Source organism: Aquarana catesbeiana, linkage group LG02, assembly GCF_042186555.1.
Source record: "Aquarana catesbeiana isolate 2022-GZ linkage group LG02, ASM4218655v1, whole genome shotgun sequence".
Classification (NCBI taxonomy): domain Eukaryota; kingdom Metazoa; phylum Chordata; class Amphibia; order Anura; family Ranidae; genus Aquarana; species Aquarana catesbeiana.
In genome coordinates, this window is record NC_133325.1 from 412073621 (window position 1) to 412099994 (window position 26374).

Consider the following 26374-nt stretch of genomic DNA (forward strand, 5'->3'; position numbering starts at 1 on the left):
CAGAGCTGCTGAAGAAAGGAGTGGGGGAGGGAATTAAAAAACAATGCATGTCTTAGGCTAGTGCACGAGATGTAAATCACCTGTCACTCACAGCAAGGGGGAGGATTTGACAAAGTTTTTCTCTGTTTGTCAAGATTTTTCTCACTGAACAATAAAAGAGGATTGCTCAGAGATGGATTAACTCTGTGTGGCAAGACTGGGCTCAAATGATAGGAAATCTTATATTCTACATTGTGACATAAAAAAAAAAAAAAAAAAAGAAGAAAAAAAAAATTCAGGTTTACATCCACTTTAAGAGAAATAAAAAGGTAGGAGTCTGCTACAAAGTTTGTTCATGACAGAGTTAAAACTACTCTTAACACAGTTTTGCAAATCTGGCATGCTTTAGCTGTACATTATAAAGCACAACTACTTAGTGGATCCAGGTGAATTATACTGGGTATTTTTTTTTCAGGACAAATGGGGCTTTCAATTTGGTGCTAAATACACAAAACTTGACATTGACTCTGGGCATGACCTTTGACCCCAAGCTAGATCAAACTCTGATCTGTTTTAAACTTTCACTTACACTTCTCCTCGCGCAAGAAGAAAAGATACAACATTCTTTTTTTACCCCCATTCAAGAGGAGAAAAAAACAAAAACAACAACAAAAAAAAAAAAAAACAGTGAAGAGCTGTAAAACTGTCTTAAATCACAGGCTATAAACAAAAATCAGGAACCGGTCCTCCCAGCTCAATTTCTGTGCTGGGAGCGCACTGTACAGCTTTCTTTCAGTTCACAGTAGTGCATATATGCAGCCCCACAGATAAAGACCCATTTCTGTGAAGCTGCATGTGTGTGTGTGCGCACATAAGGTGGAAACGGGCGCAAATTCTAGCAATGTACATAGGTCATCCAGAGGGGATTGTTTTCTAACAAATGTGAGGTTACTCTAACACATGAATCATGAGTGGAGTAAGTTCTGCAAAACATACTGTATATGATAAATTTGAACAAGACAGGGATACCTCACATTTTGCACAAATTAACATGGAAAAAAAAAAAACAGCATAAGCATCTTCAGTTGCTAGGCAAATATTTATAGTAAGCAACAGATATAAAATAAACAAACAGTCTACTACAAAGCCAATGTCAGCTGCTCTTGGCAGACTAAGAACAAAAAACAGAAGGCTCTTTAAATCATTTGAAAAGTACTTGATCAGTGGCCGTTCACCATCTACCATACTTTTACAAGTTGTTTTCCAAGAGAGTAGAGCTATTTGAGCAAAGTTCAAAATACTAATGATGGTTGACATCAGCTCTACACACCAAGATCAAAATCATCTCTCTCCTCATTGTAATTCATGACATGTTTCTTAATCTTGGAAGAGTCCACCCAGGTGACAAAGTCCTCCATCGTCCTGGTGACCAAGAAAGCTGGGTCGGTCACCACTTCAGGCCCCACGCGGATATGGCCCTGTTCTATGAAGGTAATGGCGCTCTTCAGGTTTTGGGCCATCCTTAGTTTCACCACAATGGAGGGTAAGCGCCTTCTGCAGAAGGACGAGGCGGACACCGTGTCGCACAGATGTAGGCCCTGCTTGGTGGGAATAAGGCCCATGGCGTACAACTTCTCCAGCAGCTTGGTGGTACTCTGAGCCCGGAAGGGATCCTTCTCATCCAGGTCTTTAACCTTGTGGGCCAGCTCCCTCACATGGCGGCTCAGCTTATTGTAGGCGGTGTAGTCCTCCCTGCGGTTCAGGTGGTATTTCCTCAGCACCTTCACCTCGTGCAGGTTGTTATCCACCTCCCAGTTGATAAAGTCCACCTTTTTGAGCAGCTTCTGCTCATGGTATTTTAGTTTGCGCACCATGTCTCACAGGCAGACTCACAGTCCTGGCTTTCGCTGCACTTCCCACGTGTGAACACCGCTATGAAACACTGTAACTAAAAGACACTTCCGCCACACCTCCCAACATGCTTTGCTGTGAGCAACTATCTACGTGTAACTTCCGCTATAGCTCATCCTTTGAGGCTCTTGCCTAACCTTCCCACATGTACCTATGGGCCGCTATAATCACCGAAGACTTCCGCCACACTTCCCTGCATTCTTTGCAGCTCCGCCTAGCCTTCTCACATTCACCCATGGTACTCTATAATCACGAAAGTCTTCCGCCACACTTCCCGTCATCCTTTGCAGCTCTGCCTAAACTTCCCACATACACTTATGATATGGTATAAATACACAAAGACTTCCGCCACGCTTCCCGGCATCCTTTGCAGCTCTGTCTTGCCTTTGAAACGCCTTCCCACATGTAACTATGGTACGCTATAATCACACAAGACTTCCGTCATACTTCCCGGCATCCTTTGCTGTCTATAGTGTCAACGACAGGGTGGCTGAGGTTGACCCAGGTCGGTCTCTAAAGGTCTCTCGGAAGCTAGGGAAGTAGCCATTTTATTGAAGACCAATTACACGCTGGTATTGGCAATTGACCCCAGTAAAATGGCGCTCATAGTGGAGACAGAAAACTAAGAGACGCCAATGTATGGCGATTTGACAGATAACAATAACGTATTGGGAGGCCACTTCCTAGTTAACCTTAACCGAAGTGATTGAGTTAGCAAGTGAGCCGCTAGAGGAGTAATAGACGGCGATATGGCGAGTTATCCGTACGGTCAGGTAAGATCGGGCTCTAGTGAGGGGGATGGTAATAATTGACACCATGACAGGTATGTCCAGGTATAATACACTGTCACATGGGTGGGGCGAGGCATGAAAGGCTCTGGATGAGGTTCAGTAAACTCCAACAGCTCTTCATGGAATCCGACAACACTTAAAGTGCATGTAAACCCCAAAGCAGAGATGTAATATTTGCCTTCCTTTTGATTTGTAAAGTATACAATCAAAATGCTTTTGTTCTATCTGTTCTATAAGTTAAAACAATATCTGTTGATTCTGCCAAGAATCTAATGAGCTGATAACTTCATGTGCTGAGGGAATCCCATGTGATAACGGATCTCTCTGGACTACAGAACCATGTGGGGCGGGGCTCTTTCGTTTCATCTTATTTCTGTTGTCACCCTAGGACAGGAAGCGTGTTACAGACAGGATCAGCATGTCAGAATAAAGAAAACAAATGAAGCAAACCTAATGTGGCTAATCCAGCCACCACATCTAAGCCTGGGTTTACACTTCGGGTCGGGAATGCTCGCAAATTTGTGTGCGTTCCCAACCTGCAGGCAAAGCATGCTGCTCTTTACCATATGTGCAGAGGTGCCATGCGATTCCCTGCAGCACAATTTAAAAAAAAAAAAAAAAAAAGGTTCGGGACTTCCTGTGAGGTGATACTTATGGGTGGCCAGTAGAGATGGTCTTGAGCGTGTTCCAAATCCCACGTGCCAGATCCTGCCAGGAAGCCGACACCGCACACTGCTAATCATAAGGCAGACCGTCATTCTGTCACAGAGGAAGAGAGAGATCTGTGTTTCCTAGTAATCAGGAACACCGATCTCTCTCTTTGTCTAGTGTCAGCACCCCCCCCCCCCCCCCCACACACACACACACACACACACACACAGTTAAAAAGCACACATAGGGAACACATTTAACCCCTTGATTGCCCCTGATGTTAACCCCTTCCCTTGCATTGTCATTTATACAGTGTCAGTGCATTTTCTAGCACTGATCACTGTATTGGCGTCACTGGACCCCAAAAAGTTTCACTTAGTGTCCAATTTGTCCACCGCAATCCCCCTAAAAATTGCTGATCGCCGCCATTACTAGTAAAAAAAATAAAAATAAATAAAAAGCCCCTAAATCTATCCCATAGTACAACTGAAAGCAAAACTTTTTCTACGTTTTGTATAGGGTGGAGCGGGATTAAAGTGGTTGTAAAGGCTCAAGTTTATTTTTACCTTCATGCATTTCTATACATGAAGGTAAAGAACCTTCTGGGTGCAGCTCCCCACAGTCGCCTCTGAGTCCCATCTCGATCCAGCGATTTACATTAAAGCAGCTCTCCTGGGTCTCTCCGTCCTCATTGGCTCCTGCTGCTGTCACTCACAGCCAGTGAGCCAATGAGGAGAGAGTGGGGGCGAAGCTGAGCTGTGCTCTCTGTGTGTGAATTGACAATGTCTATTCACAGGAGTGCAACTTGGGAGCGAGCCTGCTTGAGTTCCCCCATAGCAAGAGGCTTGCTATTGGGGGTCACTCTGAAGGGAATAAGGGGCCAGGACTGCCAGTCGGGAGAAGGATCGGGGCTGCTCTGTGCAAAACCATTGTTTATTTTTTTTTAATTCTTACTTTTAGAGTCACTTTAAAATACCTATTACATTTTTGCTGCTGTCTGTACTCCTGTTAGGGAGAATCACTCCTATCCCAATCCTCTCTATTCGTCCTATTTACTGATATTACTGAAAGTGAAATCTCAAATTTTGGGTGTCACCAGAACAGGGATAAATGGGAAATCTTCCAGTGGGGACACTAGTTCTTATGACAACCAGGGATTTAATTCACTTTGCAAGGATTTGCTCTCACCTCTTCTTTTGGCTATAGGACAGGAGGTGAAGGGAAATCTCCCAATGGGACATAGGTAACAAAAAACTGACCGGAATATAACCCTGCCTTTACTTTATCCAAAATGAACAAAAAAGTTTGCCTTTAGTTCTACTTTAAGGTGTGGTCAAAATATCTGTTTTTAGGAGCGGAATGGCCATTTCAGTAATAGGGTTTTAAAAACGCACAACACAGACTAAACAGTGGTACTACACAAGCAGTCCTGGTAATTTGGGCAGCACAAATCACAATCAGGACAAGATACATGATAATATACAGTTGTGCTCATAAGTTTACATACCCTGGCAGAACTTATGATTTCTTGGCCATTTTTTAGAGAATATGAATGATAACACAAAAACTTTTCTTTCACTCATGGTTAGTGTTTGGCTGAAGCCATTTATTATCAATCAACTGTGTTTACTCTTTTTAAATCATAATGACAACAGAAACTACCCAAATGACCCTGGTCAAAAGTTTACATACCCCAGTTCTTAATACCGTGTATTGCCCCCTTTAACATCAATGACAGCTTGAAGTCTTTTGTGGTATTTGTGGATGAGGCTCTTTATCTTCTCAGATGGTAAAACTGCCCATTCTTCTTGGCAAAAAGCATCCAGTTCCTGTAAATTCTTGGGCTGTCTTGCATGAACTGCACGTTTGAGATCTCCCCAGAGTGGCTCAATGATATTGAGGTCAGGAGACTGAGATAGCCACTCCAGAACCTTCACTTTACTCTGCTGTACAATGACAGGTGGACTTGGCCTTGTGTTTTGGATCATTGTCATGTTGGAATGTCCAAGTATGTCCCATGCGCAACAATTCTTCTGCTTTCCCCATGACTCAGAATCCAGAAACATCAGTGCAGCACTGGATGAAAGATGCAAGGGTCTGTCAGGAGTCCAGAAACTCATTGACCTTTTATACACATACACTAATTACAAGAAAACAGATCACCGGTGAGGATGGTTACCTTTAATAGCCATTCAAACCCCTTTGTGTCAACTTGTGTGCATGTTATCAGGCCAAAATCACCAGGGTATGTAAACTTTTGATCAGGGTCATTTGGGTAGTTTCTGTTGTGATTATGATTTAAAAAGAGTAAACACAGTTGATTGATAATAAATGGCTTCAGCCAAACACTAACCATGAGTGAAATGTTTTTGTGTTATCATTCATATTCTCTGAAAAATGGCCAAGAAATCATAAATTCTGCCAGGGTATGTAAACTTATGAGCACAACTGTATGTAAAAATAAATATATATGTGTGTGTGTGTGTGTGTGTGTGTGTGTATGTGTATATATATATATATATATATATATACAATAAATACACACAACAATCCCCAAGAAATAGAACATGTCAGCCCACTCCTCCTCCTCCAGACTCTCTCCTCATCTGAATCATTATCACTCCTTCCTGCCTACCTTGTGTCTGGACCTTGTCACACTCGTGTTCATTCTCTAGTCAGCCTGGTGTTAGGCTGGACCTTTAACACTGTGACCCAGAGTTCTAGAAACTGGAGGTTAGATTTGCAATGATAGAGTATAGTTTTCTCTTTTTGAGCATAAATACCTGCCTATCTATATTTCTCAAGTGTACATGCTGTGTGGCAAAAGTGGAAGGACATGGGACAAGTTATACGAGTGTCAGCATGTGCTTGAACCAATTGTAACAACAGGGGCATGGGAAGTTTAAGACCTCATGTACACTGCTGCTGGTAAACGGATGTTTAGAAGCAGTTGGGCATTTTTTTTCAGCTGCCCCTGAACTCCTCTGTTATCTTATCAGTACATGTACACAGGGTCGTTTAAAGTCATTTCTAGGCAGTTGAGTTTAGAGGCTTTTTTTTTGGAACGCAGAAAAATGGGTTCAGAAGTTGAGTTTAGAGGCATTTCAAGCGCCAAACGCTTCTAAACATGGCTAAACGCGGTTACTGGCATTTAGCCGCATTTCATTTACAGGCGTTTTTCATTTTTGCCTATTTTTTTAAAAACGCTTCTAAACGCAAACGCGGCTAAACACTGCAAAACGGATGTTTTAAACGTGGGTTACTATCTGTCAAGTTAAATCGTTCAGGAGAGGTTGTAAAAAGCCTTATGCCGCGTACACACGATCGGACTTTACGGCATACTTGGTCCGGCGTACCGGATTTCGTCGGACAATTTGATCGTGTGTGGGCTCCAGCGGACTTTGTTTTCTCAAAAGTTTGACGGACTTAGATTTGAAACATGTTTCAAATCTATCCAACGGACTCGAGTCCGGTCGAAAAGTCCACTTGTCTGTATGCTAGTCCGACGGACAAAAACCGACGCTAGGGCAGCTATTGGCTACTGGCTATGAACTTCCTTGTTTTAGTCCGGTCGTACGTCATCACGTACGAATTCGACAGACTTTGGTTGATCGTGTGTAGGCAAGTCCGTTCATTCGGAAAGTCCGTCGTAAAGTCCGTCAAAGTCCACCGGGTAAACTCTGCCGTAAAGTCCGGTCGTGTGTATGCGGCATTAGTGTTACTAAACCTACAACAGTAAAATCAGTCTGTATATGCAGTGGTTCTCTACCCTGTCCTCAAGTACCCCCAACAGGCCATGTTTTGGGAATTTCTCTTAGATAAAAGAGCTGTCCAAAATACCAAGCCATTGACTCTGATTTAAAGCAACTGTGCAAGATAAAGGAAAACCTGCAAACATGGTCTGTTGGGGGTACTTGAGGACAGGGTTGAGAACCACTACAGTAAAGCATGCTTCTTATACTCAATGTGGAACCTAAGGGGTTAATCCTCTGAATTGTGTAAAAAAGGCTGATCAATCCTGTTTTCTCCGATCCTCCCCTTCTTCCACTGTCCCCAATCCATCTACTGATAGAACAGAGCCTTGGGGGTACTCTACACATGCTCAGTTTGGTGTGTATTGCTAGAAAGCTTTTTTTTTTTTTTTTTTTTTTCTTTCATGGGTGGGTGCATGTGATCAGAACAGGGACAATCAGCACTATCCAGACAGAGGGTCAGGGGGCCTGCAGCCTCATGACAGTCAGAGTAGAATGAAAACTCATCCTACAAGCTTTAACCAGACACTCATAGATGTCACAGGACTGCTATATACTGCTGATGGGAAAAGGTATTTAGCACTAGCAGTTTATATTTATTAAAACAATTGCATTTCCATGTACTGTGGGAGACCAGATATAGTGAATGCAGGTTCCTGGGTTTAGTAACACCATAATACTATGTGAATAATTAAAGAAATGTTAATACTGAATACTATCATAGTGCTTAATCATTTACAGTTATCACAATATTCATTTTTTTGGTGATAGTTGTAGGGCCTGCTAAAGAGTACTGAACAGTTAAAGTGGTATTAAACCCAAAACGTCATATGTTTCAGCTTACCAATCGTTAGATCTGGTGGTTGCATTCGTTTTTCTTTTTTTAAGCTTTTCCCCTCTGTTTTACCTGGTGATCTGGCCAGCAACACACCTCGTGTATTAGAGTGCCAACACTCTTGATGAAGGAGCAACAGGAGCACCTTTGGACATTAGCATTATCATTCTGGGGGAGGGGAGTGTTAGATGTTCGTTTTTGGGTTCTAATACTGCTTTAAATCTATGCCCAAAAAAGGTCGGCAGAGGATAATTGAGTACTATTGCCCATGCTCTCCTTTCAGCTCATCTTTTGCCTATTACTGACTCACCATTGCCTTGCCCCCACTGCATGTGCGTGGGTTCTGGGTGGCAATCTTGGTAGAAAAGCAGGGCTTTGCATCATGTAAGAGCTGTCCCCTGATGATTGAGGAAAAAATCCAGGAGCAGGAGAAGTACAGAAAGCACAGATTTAAAGCAGGGAGATGCTTGCGTGCAGGTCCTCAGGTACAGCTTCCTCTCCAGCAAGGAGAACAGTGCGCAGTATACTCCATTGGAGAGATTTACCCTCACGTCCTGAACTAGTGAAAAACATTTTACCAGACAGGAAGTGAGGGGAAAATTTGCAGCAGGGATACAGAAACAAAAATCTGAGAGGGAATCAGTATGACAACCTAGTAACTAGCATTTTCAATAGAATGTGTCAGTAATTGTGGCATACATATTTCTACCAGCAGGTTCCTTTAAAACAGTGTACCTGATAGTTAGGACAGGATTACTTCTGGAGCCGTCGGCAGTATTCCTAGGTTTGAACTATTATTTGGATACATGGTTTGTCACAAACATATTTTTCAAAGAGATTTATAGTTGGTGGATGGTTACAGAGTTGCTGCTGAAGCTGGCTACAGTTCTTGTCTTTGCAGCTACAAATCACTGATGTGATCAGATAATCAACAACTAGTGTATAATTTGATTAGCATTTCTGTAGCTAGCTGTATAGTCGATTGCTCAGTGTATTACCTAAAAATTGCTGGATGCTGGATTTGCTGTGATGCAATCCTTTCTTTTTTTACATTTGGTTCTATTAAAGATGCTAAGAAAAAAGATTCTAAAGTTGCATCAAACTGCTGCTATGTAATTACTGACATGTCCCATAAGCATATGCAGGGAAGACTGCTTACATATTCTGTACTTTTTTACAGCGCAGCAGCAAACCTCCTTTAATTATAACATGTACTCTTGACATGTTTGGCAGATCTGCAAGTTTTCATTTGTGGGGTCACTGCTGGATTTTGTTCCTTGATTCTAGCTTCTCGCTGCATAATTAAACTTATTTTGTCTTTATTAAAGTGGTTGTAAACCTCAGACATGAAATAAGAACCAAACATATCCCCCTATATTGTGTACTTGCCTCAATTAGGAGCACTGGGTGTCTTTTTTTTTTTTTTTTTGTCTGCTGCTTTGTTCCTCTGATGCCAGCATGAATCACTTCTGACAAGTTTTCCTGACACCAGGAGAAAAATGGTGACAGGGGAAGGACCTCCAGCAAATTGACAGCCTTGGCTCTGTTCCTGTGTGAAGGGGGGTGTGTCCCCTCCCTCCAATTAGCTGCCAGAGCTCTCCTCACTGAGCCCTGCAGAGTGTGACTTCAGCTCTCCACCTTATTGTCTCTGAACACTCAAGTTCAGTACTTTGAATTGATGTAGAGAAGAAAAGGCTGCAGATAAACATGTACAACTTATGTAGGAGGATTGGTTTTATTTCTTTGTATCATCTGAGGATAGTCACTTCACTGGATATATGTGAGGGTTTACAGCCACTTTAAGCTTCAACTTCAAGGGTAAGTTCACCTTTACAGAAAAATTTGTAAGGTGAAGTAATTTTCTAGCAAAAAAACAGTTTTTAACTCGTAAACAACAAATCTCAGAAAGAGGCTCAGTCCATAAATGGTTGAGGGGAAAAATATTTTTGGGGGCTGAAGTGGTTAAAGGGCAACTTCAGGAAATACAGCACTTTTAATATGTACTAGCTTATAAGTGGTTAAGTACAACAAGGTGTATGCCACATTAGGGATCTATCCTATTTATTTACGATTTACATTTTTACTTGATGTCAGGAGTATAGCAATTGCTATACTTCTGACACTGGTTCTTCTGGTCTCCGATCCTGGAGCTGCAAGGTTGTTTGCAGCCACTCTGTGTGACCATTCTTCCAGAAGCCCATTTGTGAGGTCAGGCACTGATGTTGGACAAGTAGGTCAGCCTCTGCTCTAATTCATCTCAAAGGTGTTCTATCGGGTTGAGGTCAGAACTCTGTGCAGGCCAGTCAAGTTCCTCCACCCCAAACTCGCTCATCCATGTCTTTATGGACCTTGCTTTGAGAAACCAAAACAAATACGTTCAGAAAGTAAGTTAAGTGTAATTAAATGGAATGACACAGGGAAAAAGTATTGAACACATGATGCAAGGGAGGTGCAAAAAGGTATGGAAAGCCAAGACACCAGCTAAAATCTATTGGTGATTGGAAAGCAACCCTGCACCTTTTAAGTGCAAATTAATATCAGCTGGTTCAGTCTCAACTGATGGCCTATAATAAGAAGGTGTCTCATTACCAAGGTGTCACACAAGAAACATCTCCTGATGGGTAAAAGCAAAGAGCTCTCTCAAGACCTTCACAGCATTATTGTTGCAAAACATACTGATGGCATTGGTTACCGAAGGATTTTTAAACTACTGAATGTTCTAGTGAGCACTGTTGGGGCCATAATCTGGAAGTGGAAAGAAAAAAATTTCACCATAAACTGGCCACAACCAGGTGCTTCTCGCGCAATTTCTGACAAAGGAGTGAAAATAATTATCAGAAGAGTTGTCCAAGAGCCAAGGACCACTTGTGGAGAGCTTCAGAAAGACCTTTAATTAGCAGGTATAATTGTTTCAAAGAAAACAATTAATGCACTCAACCTCCATGGCCTGTATGCACGCTCACCACGCAAGACTCCATTGCTGAAGAAAAGGCATGTAGAAGCTCATTTAAAGTTTGCTGCACAACATTTAGACAAGCCAGTGACATACTGGGAGAATATAGTCTGGTCAGATGAGACCAAAATTGAACTTTGGATGCCATAATACACACCATGTTTGGAGGTCAAATGGCACTGCACATCATCCCAAAAACATAACAACAGTGAACTTTGGAGGTCGGAAAATCATGGTGTGGGGCTGTTTTTCAGCATACGGTACTGGTAAACTTCATTTCATTGAAGGAAGGATGGATGGAAAAATGTACCAAGACATTCTTGATAAAAATCCGCTGCCATCTACCAAGATGATGAAATGAAGTGTGGACATTTCAGCAAGACGATGATCCCAAACACAAAGACAAGGAAACTCTCAATTGGTTTCAAAGAAAAAAACAAAATAAAGCTGCTAGAATGGCCCAGCCAATCACCTGACTTGACTCTAATAGAAAATCTATAGACAGAACTAAAGATCAGAGTTCATAGACAAGGCCCACAAAACCTTCAAGATTTGAAGACTGTTTGTGTGGAAGAATGGGCCAAAATCACACCTGAGCAATGCATGCAACTAGTTTCTCCACACGGGAGGCCTCTGGAAGCTGTCATTACCAACAAAAGATTTTGTACAAAGTATTAAATACATTTCAGTTAGTGTGTTCAATACTTTTTCCCTGTGTCATTCCATTTTATTACACATAACTTAATTTCTGAACTTATTTGTTTTGGTTAATTTGTATGTTGTTACCGACATATGGTGAAAATTTAATGTCAATAGCACCTTTAGAAATATACTTACGTAGAAAAATGGTGACGTTTTCAATACTTATTTTATCTGCTGTATATATGTAATAATTATTCAATTTTTTTTTTTTTTTAGTTGTGATTTGGTTATTTCCACTGGGTGGCACTGTTGTATTTAAATTGTGAAGCCCTATCACTATTTTAGCTGATCAACTTCATAAAATAAATAATGCAAACTTGAACAACTGATCTTCTTGTGCTGGCACATTTTATTGTACATTTGTTAAATATTTTTCTTGCAGTGATAGATAATTGTCCACATACAATGTCATCTTGACAGTACCTATTTTAAAAGTGTGCTACACAGCTGCAAAAATGTACTCAGATCTGTATATTTCATGGTTTTACAGGGATACCATGGCTCTGGAGGACAAGCTCCTGGGGCGCCTCAAGGGGGCTATCAACCTGGACAACAATATGGAGGAGGTGGCCCTACTGGCCAGCCTGCATATGGTGGTTCTGCACCAGGTGCACCATATGGACCTCCTCAAGGTGGTAGTTATGGACAGCCAATGGCCGGGGGTACAGCACCAGGGGGACCCGGAGGTACTTATGGAAGCCATGCTCCTGGGGGACCTTATGGTGTACCGGCATCTAATCCTTATGGAGCTCCTCAACAAGGCCAGTATGGACAAGCTCCTTCAGGTAAGTCTGAGGTAGGTCTTTAGAGTCTAATAGGATTGATATATATGGGCATGATCAACAATTCTGTCAAGTTTTTAACACTGTCTGTGACCCTGATGGGGACATTTCACCTCACTTTTAGGTTTGGTAGCCTCAAACAGTATTAATAATCTGACAGAGATTCTAACCCTTCCCGTTTTAAATAAAAATGAGTTGTGGGTGCAGATGGTGTATCCACTGGGGAGATTTACCATCACTTTCCGTCCTTGCAGGAAATGTGGGTGGCTCTCACCAATGAGATTGCAAATCAAAACATAAGAGGAGTTTTCTTTCTTTCACAGTCTAAAACTTAGAAAATCATTTTGGCTGGCATTGGGTTTATAAATCTACTGTAGGTTTGCTCCTGAATTCTGCTTTAACTTTTTTTCTTAGGGAATATACCACAAGGCGTTAACCCAGAAGCTTATTCCTGGTTCCAGACTGTGGACACTGACAGGAGTGGGTACATAACATTAAAAGAGCTCAAACAGGCACTGGTTAACTCAAACTGGTCAACATTTAATGATGAAACCTGTACCATGATGCTAAGTAAGTATTTATCTGCTAAGTATTATTTGTGATTGCTTTTTAATGATAAAATCTTGGGGCTTTAGGCCCCTTTCACACCATCAGACTGATCAGGGTCCACCTGTCCATTTTTCAGGGGGACCTGATTGGACCACCCATTGTTCTCTATGGGGAGGCAGATGTAAACGGTCCATTTACACCCACCTGCATCTGATCTAGGCCACCAAAAACAGAATGATGGGGAACTGTTTCTTATCCGTCCGGCGGATTGGATCAGATGGCAGTTGGATGGAAACAAACAGGTGGTCCATTTCCATCTGACCACCCCATAGAGAATAGTGGGCTGTGTGCTATGCAGAGCGGGCATGGACCTGTCATCCGCCTGCTCAGCGGGGATCAGCAGACAAACCCCCTGCTGAGTAGACTGATCCGTTTTACCACTTCAGCCCTGGACCATTTGGCTGGCAAAAGACCAGAGCACTTTTTGCAATTCGGCACTGCGTCGCTTTAACTGACAATTGCGCGGTTTGCGATGTGGCTCCCAAACAAGATTGACGTCCTTTTTCCCCACAAATAGAGCTGTCTTTTGGTGGTATTTGATCACCTCTTTGATCACCTTGAAAACGCATTTTTTTTTTTTTTTCTTTTTGCTATAATATCCCCAAAAAATATATATAAAAAACTTTTTTTTTTCCTCAGTTTAGGCCGATACATATTCTTCTACATATTTTTGGAAAAAACAAATCGCAATAAGCGTTTATTGATTGGTTTGCGCAAAAGTTATAGCGTCTACAAAATAGGGGATAGTTTTATGGCATTTTTATTAATAATTTTTTTTTTTTACTAGTAATGGCGGCGATCAACGATTTTTATCGTGACTGCGACATTATGGCGGACAGATCGAACACTTTTGGCACTATTTTGGGACCATTCACATTTATACAGTGATCAGTGTGATTAAAAATGCATTGATTACTGTGTAAATGTGACTGGTAGTGAAGGGGTTAACCAGTAGGGGACGCTGCAGGGGTTAAGTGTGTCCTAGGGATGTGTTCTAACTGTAGGGGGGATGGGCTACGTGTGTCACGACACTGATCACCGCTCCCGATCACAGTGTCCTGTCACTAGGCAGAACGGGGAAATGCTTGTTTACATAAGCATTTCCTCGTTCTTCCTCTTGGTAAAGCGATCGCGGGTATTCCCGCGCACATTGAGTCTGCGCGACCGGCGATCACACTCACAGAGCTCGTGGCGGGCGTGCGCCCACAAGCCTCGTCTTAAAGGGCAACATACAGGTACGTTAATATGCCTGCACGTGCCCTTGTGCCGTTGTATATCGGCGTGAGCCGGTCGGCAAGCGGTTAACATAGTTATTCGTTTTTGATTAGACAAAGTTGTGTAAACACATGATAATCAAACAGGAAATCTACAGATTGTTTGTTTATCACAATGCATGCCTAACAACTCTAATAGCCCTTTTACACCGGGCCGCCCATAGCATCGGCGGTAAAACGCCGCTATTTATAGCAGCGTTTTACCCGCAATGCGCCGCAATAGCGCCGTTTTGCCGGTGGTATCCCAGCGCTGCCCCATTGATTTCAGTGGGGAGCAGCGGTGGAGGAGCGGTAAACACACCGCTCCTTCACCGCTCCAGAGAAGCTGCTGGCAGGACTTTTTTTCCTGTCCTTCCAGCGCAGCGCTCCAGTGTGAAAGCCCTCGGGGCTTTCACATTGGAGACAATGCTGCAGCTGTTTGAGGGCGGATTGCAGGCGCTGTTTTTAACGCTATAGCGCCTGCAAAACGCCCTTGGTGTGAAAGGGGTCTAAAAGGTAAAAACAATAGGCATATGAAGTTTTGCTTTAGAACACAACTAAAACTCAACATGGTAAATATATTAAAGTGATATTAAACCTAAAACCAAAAAATGTGATATACTGCCGATTTCCAATCATTAGATGTGGTGGCTGCATTTGTTTTTCTTTTCTTTGGGCTTTTCTTCACCTGGTGATCTGGCCAGTAGCACATCTCCTGCATTAGAGTGCCCCAACTCTGGGTGTAGGGGCACAGCAGATGGCAGCATTGTCTGGGGGGGGGGGGGGTAGTGTTAAATATATTAGCAGACTTAAATACACTAATAAATTGAGGCCAAACTCCAGCTCAAACAATTATAGCAAACATTCTTACCTTTTGAGATAAAGGTTTTACATAAATAAAGAAAAGCTGATCATTGTAAGCACCCCTGCTAGTAGTAAATGATTTGTCTCAACCCTTCTGCTGGAGAGCTTGCTCTTTTGAAAAATAAAAGACTTCCTGGCTGGATCACCAGATAAAAATAGAAGAAATAAAGCCTAAAAAAGGAAATTAATACAGCCATCACATCTAAGAATTGATAAGCTGCAATAAAAATGTTTGCTTTTGGGTTCAATACTGCTTTAAGTCAAGATTATTCCTTCATCTCTCCATAACAGCTTGGTTAACTTAGTGTATGTTGGGTTCCGTATAGCAAGCAGTAGATTTTCAGGGACGTGCTTGTACACCTTCCTACATAATAAAAAAATCATACAGGGAACCACTTTCTACAGGGGGTAAGCAGGAACCAGCAGTTCCCTTCAGCAGCCCAGATCTACTTTTACAACAGTGGAGATCTCTGAGAAGGGTTAGGTCACTGGCTAATAACAAATAAAAAGGATCATGCCATTTAAAGCTGTCATCAATCCAAACTGGATAATTGAGGGCTGTGAACCACAGAATCAACGTATGGCTAGACTCACAGAGGAGCGTTGTTAGGGAATTAGGTAAAAATAAAAGAATGATAGCTTTAGTCCTATCATAATCCACACTGCATATAAATCAAAAGGGCACACCTCAGCACTATCAAATCACATATTTTTTGCATTAAAAGCCATTCTTTATCTGATCTAATGCCTAGGCAAAGATTAAAGTGATACTAAAGCTTTGTTATTTTTTTTTTTTTTTTTTAAATAACCTACATGTCATACTTACCTCTACTGTGCAGCTTGTTTTGCACAGAGTGGCCCCGAACATCCTCTTCTGGGGTCCCCCTGGAGGCTCTCGCGGCTCCTCCCCACATCAGATAACCCCCTAGGAGAAGCGCTCTCCTGTGGTGGGTTACCTTGCGGGCGCGCTACCAAGTAATTTGTTCGGCATCCATAGAAGCTGAATGTATGCATCGGCCCGCCCCCCAGGTTATTGGATTTGATTGATAGCAGCAGGAGCCAATGGCTGCGCTGCTATCAATCTATCCAATCAAAGCCGGGACTCCGCGGAGAGAAGGACGGCACATCCCCGCTGAAGAAGATGAAGGGGCTCAGGTAAGTAAAACGGGGGCGCTAGGGGGGCGGTCACTGCAAGGTGTTTTTTCACCTTAATGCATAGATGTATTAAGGTGAAAAAACACGAACCTTTACAACCCCTTTTAAATGGTCTCTATCTACCTCTATACTGTTTCATGCCATTAAAAACTGCAGAAAGTTTGTTTTCAGTCAAACAGACTGTGTCTGATAGACAGGGTCATTAAGATACAACCATTGAGCTTGCTTAGCTCTATGTTTTGATGCACTTTGCATAGGGATAAATGGTCATGCATAAAAACTAAGATATGTGAATGTAGCTTTATGGATACTGCATTGTAGATGGATGTAGAATTGCAAATTGCATTTAAATACAAGGTTTTTAGGATTTTAACGTACTTTATATTGATTTGCAGACATGTTTGATAGAGGTCAGTGTGGTAAGGTTGATCTGTATGGATTTTCGGCTCTGTGGACATACCTTCAGCAGTGGAAAAGCCTGTTCCAGCAATATGACCAAGACAGGTCTGGCTCTATTAGTTATGCAGAATTGCACCAAGGTAATTTCTTCCACTACTAATAAAATAATATATTACTCATGTAAAACCTGTATATTGAAATGTGTATCCTTGTGAGTTAAGATGATTCATATATATTTGTAATTGTATTTCTTGGGATGCTTTAATAAAAATGTATTTAAACTGAAAATAATATATTAAATTTAGAAAAAAAAAATCTCTCGTTAAACGGTAAGTTCACCATTACAGAGATATCCGCAAGGTGAACTTACAATGGACCCCCTCCTCAAGCTGGAGCCCGGCGATCACCCGCTAGGAAACCAGGGCTTAGAAATCCCCTCGGCTTGATCTCCTAAACATACCTCGTCAGGAGGTACGTATAGCATTCTAAGGCCTCTTTCACATGAACGATCCGTTCAGGTCCGCCTGTCAGTTTTTTAGGCGGACCTGAACGGACCCTCCATAGACCTCTATGAAGCGTCGGATGTCAGCGGTGACATGTCCGCTGACATCCGACCCTACGGTCCGTCATCATCCGATCCCCCATAGGGGAGAGCGCCACTCTGACAGGTCCATCGCTGCACAGTGTCACAGGTGTGGGACGTTGGATGTAGACCTCCAGGTTCAACAAATTAGACAGGTTTGCTTCCAGATACAGCAATCTTTTAGCAGAAGCAATGCTCTGGTGACTCCACGGTATCTGTACATCCTGATCTGTGCCTTTCCCACCCTGAAACGTCTTGTCTGTTTTGCAGGATCCTGGTGATCCTCATTGAGTGGGTTGGCCCAGGCAGATGTGGTACTCCAACCTGGTAAGACTGTTGGCAGATGCTCCATGTATTCTTTCAGATCTCCTGTCTCAAGGAGCGATATTCCATCCTGCTTCAGAGCCTCTGGCTGTTGAAGCCTAGGTTATGAGTAATGGGGGAATCTCTAAATTGGTGATTTCCACCACATTCAAAGCTATCAAGTGTACTTCACATAAGGTTTATCATTGGATGTGGAAAGTATCTTTCATTTGGTATAAGTCTTGGGGCTTCCATCCTAGGAGATTCTCTATGGGATGAATCCACTCCTTACATTGTTGGGTCTGGACCCGAGTTTGGCTTTCAGCACTATTATAGGTCAGGGTTCTGCTGTTTCTATCTAGTTACAGAGACTGTTGTCCACTCATTCGTTGATTAAGACCGTTGTACTGGGGGTTTCCCATGGGGCTCCCCCTATTAGTTCCCCTGTGACTCCAAGGGATCTAGTTTGTTTCCTTATGCGCTCCAGACACTGCCATTTGAATAAATTAGAGACTTTCCAACTCTACTATCACTCAAAAGGTTGAATTCCTTGTAGATGACTATCTCTACAAGGCATGTGTCTTAAGTGGCGATCTTGACTTGTAAGGAACCTTTTCTGGTTTTGCATTGGGACAAGGTGGTGTTGAGGATTAGGACTTCCTACTTGCCTTTCACCTCAACCAGAGCACCGTTCTCTTGTTTCCAGTTTACCTAAAGGAAATTTCTCTCCACTGTCTGTGTGTAGTTTAGGCTGTGAAAGTCTCTCAGCCAAACGCTTCTTTCAGAAAGATTGATTCCTATTTTGCCATCCTGGATGGACCCAGTAAGGGTGTACTGACCATTTTTAAGTTGCTCATTCAGACCATTATCAAAACTTATGGTCCCATTGGTAGGGTTTTACCCTCACCTGTCAACGCACACTCTAATTGATCTGTAAGTGCTTCTTGGGCTTTTCAGCCTCAAGCAACTGTTTCCCAGCTTTGCAGGGCTGCACATTTCTGTTCACTTATTCTCTTGAGTTCTAACACATGAATCTCACAACCTCATCTGATGCCAGCATTTGGGTACAAGGACCTTCATCTGGCTCCTTGAGCTGCAGACAGTCCCCAGTTTCTGTTTTTTTCTTGGTTCTATTAACATTTGTTTGCTGTGATGCCCACCGCTCAGTCGGACTTTTGGACATCCTATAGATGAATGACATCAGGTGTTGTTCAATAGACAAGAAAAGGGATTTTTGTATTCCATGTAAGATCATTTTTTGGAGGCTATTAAGTGACACAGGTCCCACTCCTCTGTGTTCATGATCATGTGCTATGTACTGCTGGCTACTAAATGAAGGCATGCTGGTAGTAGGAGGGGATATCACAGACTGGGTTACAGTTCTTTTGTTTGCCAGTGCCCTCTCCTCTTGCGGAAGTGTAACTTGAAGGTGAATTACTTCCTGTGTCCCTCAATGTACTCTAAAAGAAGGATTTTACAATGAGTACAAAAATTGATATTCCTGTATACAGAGATAGATGGCTGGACAGACAGATAGTTTAGATAGGTAAGTGGGTAGATAAATGAATTAACCCTTCCATAACCTAAGGTCATTAATACCTAGATACCCTGACCAAATTTAGCAGACATGGCATGTGTTGGTAAACCTGACAATAAATGTATTATTTATTATCATATCTAAAGAAGTGTTTTACATTTTTCAAGCAAATATAGGGCTTTTATTTAATACTTTTTTTTTAAAGCCATTCTGTTGCTTACTTGAAGCAAAAGAATACCTGCCACTCTTGACTGCTGAAAATTGTTGATCCTGAAAGAAACTTCAGCAGTGGGATTACTTTCGACTGGAGCAGTTTTCAGAAGGATGGGCAGCAGGAGAAGAAACACAGCTCTCCTCCCTTCCTCTTCTCGCAGGAGACCCGAGCAGCAGTGGGAGTTGGCTCCTGCTGCTGCCAGTCAAATTCTGTGAGGAGAGAGTAGGGGCATGGCCGAGCCACACTGTGTGTGTGTGTATGGACAAACACTGCCTGGCTCAGTTGCGCACCCCCATAGGTGCCCCTTCAGGACACGGCTTGCCGAGGGGGCACTCGGAGAAGAGGAGCAGTGAGCGCCAGCGGGGGACCCCAGAAAAGCAGGTAAGAGACTGCTATGTGCAAAATCCTTATACAGAGCATATAAGTACATCATGTTTTTTATTTTGGGGAAAAAATAAGACTTTAGTTTCGCTTTAAAGATAGTCCAAGTAAGAGTTTTGCTTTCTTTTTATTTACTTGTTTTAAATTGTAAGGGAACATCTGCGCTAAAACGTAAAATTAAAAAACTTTTTGTCAAAATTTCTTTTTTTAATGCTGTAATTATATCTGACAATTAGGTCATTAAAACCTATACCTGACCATCCTCAAGGAGAATAGTCTGGCATGGATTTTTAACCCCACACTGTTTTAATCTTTTATATTTATAATTATATTTATTTTATACTGATTTTCCTTATGGTCAACTGTTTTACATTGTGGATTTTATCTCTTCAAAGCTCTTTCCCAGATGGGATACAGTCTGAGTCCACAGTTTGTGCAGCAAGTGATGACCCGATATGCTCCACGCTCTGCCAACATGACCTTGCAGCTAGATGGCTTTATACAGGTCTGTACCAGGCTGCAGAGTATGACAGAATCATTCCGTGAAAAGGACACAGCACGATCTGGCAGTGTACGGCTAAGCTATGACGACTTCCTCACCGTGTTTGTGGGACGCCTTCTTTAAAATCTTGACAGCTGTAAAACCTCAAGTTCATGTTCCTTGATGTATATCCTTACCCCACGTGATGAACAGATGCTTACATTTAAAGAGATGCTGTGGCAATTCCTGTATACACAAACCATGTTACGTTTTCTGTCAGTCTGGTTCCTGTAAATAGAATTACATATTGCCAACCTGTAATTTAACCTCTTTTTATCTAATATTCTTCCTACTAAATTGTACAGCACTTTTGTAATATTTAGGGTTATAATCTTGAAAGTGGCTCACATACAAATATGTATCATCTTACTCTTTCAGATAACATTGGTACGACTGTAATATTATGATTCCTACTATTTACTAAACAGCTTTTTTGAGAGCTTGAGCACTACACAAATTATCCTATTGCAATTATGATGAAAAATGCATTCAAAATTCAAGTCCAACTTAAACCAATACTTTTCTTCAGTTTTGGACAGAGTAAGAAAAGGATAGAGCCTTAATCTTGTTTTTTTGTGAAGTGTCTGTATGCATTGGGAAGTTCCCCTCGTTTTCTTTTGTGATAAAAAGCGATGGGAAATCTTTCCAGTGGGGACGCAGACTGCAACAATATTCATTTTTTCATTAGTGTGGTGTCGGGTTAGAACTTCTGGCGGGTTAGCATTTACACCTCTGTGTTTCTGTCTACCTTCATTTTATGTTGTGATGTAAGAGGGAATGAAAGTCAGATGCAATCTCCCCAACAGGGCCACGTACAGCGGTGAAATAATGACAATTATTTACTCTTCCCTAGTTTATTCAGAATGAAAAAAAAATGTTGGCTGGATTTGGGCTTCAAATTAGATTAATTTTATTAATAAATTTGAAGACTTGGTTTTAATTGATTGATTGTAGATGTTATTTTCTAAATATAGTTGTATTTGGCTTGTTATAAAAAAGATAGGTGCAATTCCAAACTGGTTTATATTTTAGCAGTTATATATACCAGCTTTACGTTCAGGCTTCTCTGTTATATTTGTGTTTTGTATTGGCTATTATACATGGGCTTCAGGCAGCAAGTAAAATGCAGAAAAAAACACTTGTAAATAGCAAGTTTAAGTTCAGTGTGGGACAGATGTTCACAGATGCATTCACACTGGCCTATATAAAGGAATAAAGACAAACTAACGCAATTTAATATAAACACAAGTGTATACTCTTCCATAATATACAATTTAAACACCTAATTCTACATCAGTGAAAAATGCTTACAAACTGATTTCAGGAACAAAACATAAATGCCCATGTACACTAGACCTGAAGCAGAGTACCTTATTGCTTAGTGAATGAATAAGTAGGGAGTGTGCTATTGCCCTATGTATGAAACAATTTCTATGCAGGTAACATACTGTATGCAATACACCATTTCCTCTACAATTTCCAAGCTCAAAACTCAATAGCAGAGACTTTGAGAAGATGACTATTGGCAAATAACATTCTTAGATTGCCCATGGCTTCTAGTAATGTAGGAAGCTACCAGTTCCTAATATATGAAATTGAGCAGAATTGGCGAACCAAAAGCAGCTTCTTATTTAATTTACCTCTTGAAGGCAGCCACACCCATATATTCAGCCACTTGGCGGGTGGGCAACCCTCTTAAAACAACTTGCCGTGCTTAGAGAGCGTTCCCTGCATGCTCCCAGCACAGTAGCTGGCAGGGATCGGTTAGCTCCCGATGCATACTTGCGCTTGGGAGCTTTCGTGTCATGTGACTGCTGGAACAGCTGAATGCCTGCCTCCTCCTGGCTTTTAGAACTCTTAAAGGGTAAGTTCACCTTTTACAGAAAATCTGTAAGGTGAACTTACACTGGACCCTCTCCCCATCCCCCCCAGTCCCGCTGACCTTGAGTTCTGCAATCTCCTGCCGTGACGCATCGTATAGCCGCTTTACCGGTCTGGGATTTGTAATCTCTGCAACTTTCTTTCCTCTTCTCTTCTCCAGGGGCGTGTGTGGGCTTCATCAGACCTGCAGTGGACTTTTTCAGTCGAAAATCTGACGGACTTTAGATTTGGAACATGTTTCAAATCTTTACGTCGGAACTCTGCTGGACCCAGTTCCTATAGAAAAGTCCGCTCGTCTGTATGCTAGTCTGACGGACGAAAACCGACGCTAGGGCAGCTACTGGCTATGAACTTCCTTATTTTAGTCCGGTCGTATGTCATGACGTACGAATCCGTCGGACTTTGCTGTGATCGTGTGTAGGCAAGTTCGTTTGTTTGGAAAGTCCATCAGATAGATCGTCGGACCAGTCCAGTCGAAAAGTCCGCTCGTGTGTACGCGGCATTAGGCAGCCTATTCATTTTAACTGGCCTCTCAACACACAAATAATAATTTGAACTTTAACAATTCTGGCATATTTTCTTTTAAATCCAGTGCACTGCAATTCACAGACCATTTGCATCTATGAATTGTGGTGCAGTTGACAATGATTGTGAATACACTGCAATACACACATACAGTCCATTGCTGTGTGTTACTGCAAGGCATATTATAACATGTGGTGTGAATGTGCCAAGACAAACCCAGAACGTTAGTATGAAGGCACTGTGGGGTTGATTTACTAACACTGCAGCGTGCAAAATCTGGTGCAGCTCTGCAGAGAAGCCAATCCGCTTCCAGGTTTGAACTGAACAAGTTGAAGTTAGAAGCTGATTGGCTACCATGCACAGCTGCACCAGATTTTGCTCTCTCCAGTTTTAGTAACCCCCATGTGGGCATTTAAAAACATTTATACAGTAATATATTAACCACTTAAGCCCCGGACCCTTTGGTTGGCAAAAGACCAGAGTATTTTTTGCGATTCGCCACTGCGTCGCTTTAACTGACAATTGCGCGGTCATGCGACATGGCTCCCAAACAAAATTGACGTCCTTTTTTTCCCCACAAATAGAGCTTTCTTTTGAAAAAAACGCATTACTTTTTACTTTTTGCTATAATATATAGCCCCAAAAAATATATAAAAAAAACATTTTTTTTTCCTCAGTTTAGGCCGATACGTATTCTTCTACATATTTTTGGTAAAAAAAAAAAAAAAATCACAATAAGCGTTTTACTGATTGGTTTGCGCAAAAGTTATAACGTCTACAATATATACAATATAGGGGATAGTTTTATGGCATTTTTATTAATATTTTTTTTTTTTTTACTAGTAATGGCGGCGATCTGTGATTTTTTTTTTTTTTTTTATTATTGTGACTGCGACATTATGGCGGACAGATCGGACACTTTTGGGACCATTCACATTTATACAACGATTAGTGCGATTAAAAATGCATTGACTACTATGTAAATGTGACTAGCAGTGAAGGGGTTAACCACTAGGGGGCAGTGAAGGGGTTAAGTGTGACCTAGGGAGTGATTCTAACTGGGGGGGGGGTGGCTGGCTATGTGTGACACATCACTGATCGGCACTTCCGATTACAGGGAGCTGTGATCAGTGTCCTGTCACTGGGCAGAACGGGGAAATGCTTGTTTACATCAGCATTTCCCCGTTCTTCCTCTTCGTGAGACGATCGCGGGTATCGAGTCCGCGGGACCCGCGATCACACTCACGGAGGTCGCGGCGCGCACCCGCAAACCGCTTCTTAAAGGGCAACATACGTGTACGTTAATATGCCTGTATGTGCCTTTCTACCGACATATATATCGGCGTGAGCCTTTCGGCAAGCGGTTAAAGCTATTTTTAAATTCATTTTGATTTACAATAATTTGTGATTTTGTGTAATACTTGCGTAAACACTTTATTTTTATTTTGTATGGTCTCCAGTTTTATTTAAAGTGGCACTAAGCACTGTGGTAAAAAAAAAACAAAGAAACTTCATGTATTCTCAGAGTAATAACTTCTATTTTTTATAGCTGCTTACAAATCTCCACATTCCCTTTTTTTTTTTCTTGCTGCTGTAAACCAACTTTCTGTTAGAGGGGTGGCTATGTTCTTTCTCTACAGTCACCGTATAATGTAAGAACATAGCCGCGCTCTCTTGCTCACTCCTGAGATAGACTAGGGACCATGACCATGGACCATGAGATGTGTAGTGTACATAGAGCAGTGCACATGACTCCCAACTAATGTGCACTGCTTGTCTCAAAAAAAAATAAATAAAAATAAAACAAGTGAGAGGGGAAAAGGAGATGTTCAGGATTTCACAGACAATTACAAAACACAGTAAGATGCAATTTCATATAAATAGACTACAGAGCTATTAATACTGGATGCATATGAATTATTTTTTGGAGAATAAGGATATTGTTTAGTATCGCTTTCAAGTTTTTATATTCCAACAATATTTTATGCACTTGACCAATTTGTTTCAGGTATAAGGAGGCAAACAGCTGCTTGGAGTTTTATTTGTTAAACTGCGGTATGATTTTGTATAAAACCTAGAAAAGTTGTCATTTGTATTTGCCAAAGCTTTATAAAGCCCCTGAGCTTTTCAGAAAAATGGGTTTCTCTATAAATAAATAAATAAATAAATACATGTAAGGAGATAACTAAAACTGTGTCTTTTTTTTTTTTGTGTGTGTGTGTGCGCTACCAGACATACTATTTATCATATTATAATATGTATGGGTATATAAATATACTGCATATATGTATGGGATGTATTTGTTTTAAATGTATGTATTAGGGATGTGCCGAGACAGAGTATTTTCACAAGTACTTGTGAGAATGCTAACACTTTGTGGTGCGATTTGCATCAATACAAAATGAATGAGCACAAATCGCACTGCAAAGAATCGCATGCAATTTGAACAGGAATGCGGTGTGATTTCTGCCAGAATCGCATAAGATTTCCCCCACCGCTCGTGTGTGTGTGTTTTCTCTCTCTCTCTCTCTCTCTCTCTCTCTCTCTCTCTCTCTCTCTCTCTCTCTCTCTCTCTCTCTCTCTCTCTCTCTCTCTCATATACATATATATATATATATATATATATATATATATATATATATATATATATATATATATATATATATATATATATATATATATATATATATAAAATACGTGTGGTGTTATATATATATATATATATATATATATATATATATATATATATATAAATGTGTGTATATGTATGTATGTGTATATATATTATTTTTGGCAGCTACAGGGGGTACATTTCACCCCTCCCCCAACTCAAGGGGAAAATCATATAGGCTTCAATGCCACCACCTAAGTGGGAGCATATATATATATATATATATATATATATATTGTTTAGATATACTTTAATTTGAAGGGGCTATCCATCCAGTGATATTTCAGCTAAAGGTGAACCCGCAACTGGCGAGTCACCTTTTGGCTTCTTATATCTCCTGGGAACTCCAGCAGTGGTATAAAATATCCTTACCATAGTTCCCTGACCTCGTCTTCACTCAGCAAGGGGAATTACCACTTCTGCTGTTGCGTTCTACATAGTATAAAATTCCAACAGGGAGAATAGAATGCCCTCTTAATGACTGTGGCAGGAGTGCAGATCTGGGAACCCAAGTGCAGAGATCTCAACCCTGGGTCCCCAAGACATGTATGAAGTCATTAGGTGGTTAAACTAACTTCCACTGAACACTGAAATTACAGTTTTGAGTTAACTAACCATTAATCTTAGAGCCACCAATACATACTATTGTTGCACTGATACCAGTTTTTTTTTATTGGCGAGTATGAGTACCAATACTTTTGGTCAAGTACTCGCCTATATCCAGTACTGATACTTTGCAGTGCGATTTGCGATTGTGTGAACCCAGTATAGAAGGGACGTGCCATCTAATGGACTGTTTATAAAAAATGTTATAACTCACAAAAAAGTACATATATGCTCAAATCCAACTCTGCATTGTGTCCCCGTCCCACCGATGATAGAAAACCACAGCTGCTGGAGGTGCTCACAGGGCTGGAGTAGCAGTACCTGGATCCCTGTGGGTATAGGGCGGAAGTGATGTCAGCTTGGGGGGAAGATTGCTTATACATCTCCTCCAGCTCTGTGAGCGTCTCTGGCAGCCGTGGTTTTCCATCACTGGTGGGATGGAGACACTATGCAGAGTTGGATTTGAGCAGACTGACCACTAGATGGCATTTTCCTT

The 26374-nt window shown here is 41.4% G+C and overlaps 2 protein-coding genes across 2 annotated transcripts; one reads left to right on the top strand and one right to left on the bottom strand.

Moving 5' to 3' along the window:
- Positions 1–1059: 1059 nt before the first annotated feature.
- IMP3 (IMP U3 small nucleolar ribonucleoprotein 3) lies at positions 1060–2329 on the bottom strand. The gene has a single exon (XM_073615411.1). It carries the CDS (start codon positions 1851–1853, stop codon positions 1302–1304), a length of 552 nt encoding a protein of 183 aa, XP_073471512.1. The 5' UTR covers positions 1854–2329; the 3' UTR covers positions 1060–1301.
- Positions 2330–2438: 109 nt separating this feature from the next.
- PEF1 (penta-EF-hand domain containing 1) lies at positions 2439–24792 on the top strand. The gene is made up of 5 exons (XM_073615410.1): positions 2439–2663; positions 12065–12359; positions 12771–12926; positions 16633–16776; positions 20050–24792. Exons 1-5 carry the CDS (start codon positions 2640–2642, stop codon positions 20277–20279), a joined length of 849 nt encoding a protein of 282 aa, XP_073471511.1. The 5' UTR covers positions 2439–2639; the 3' UTR covers positions 20280–24792.
- Positions 24793–26374: the final 1582 nt, after the last annotated feature.

What these genes read in the sequence shown, in the direction of transcription:
- IMP3 (XM_073615411.1), bottom strand. Translation starts at nt 1,853, where the DNA reads ATGGTGCGCAAACTAAAATACCATGAGCAGAAGCTGCTCAAAAAGGTG.
- PEF1 (XM_073615410.1), top strand. Translation starts at nt 2,640, where the DNA reads ATGGCGAGTTATCCGTACGGTCAG. An exon ending in GTATGGACAAGCTCCTTCAG is followed by an intron (nt 12,360 to 12,770) that starts GTAAGTCTGAGG and finishes TTTTTTTCTTAG; the next exon opens with GGAATATACCACAAGGCGTT. An exon ending in AACCTGTACCATGATGCTAA is followed by an intron (nt 12,927 to 16,632) that starts GTAAGTATTTAT and finishes ATTGATTTGCAG; the next exon opens with ACATGTTTGATAGAGGTCAG.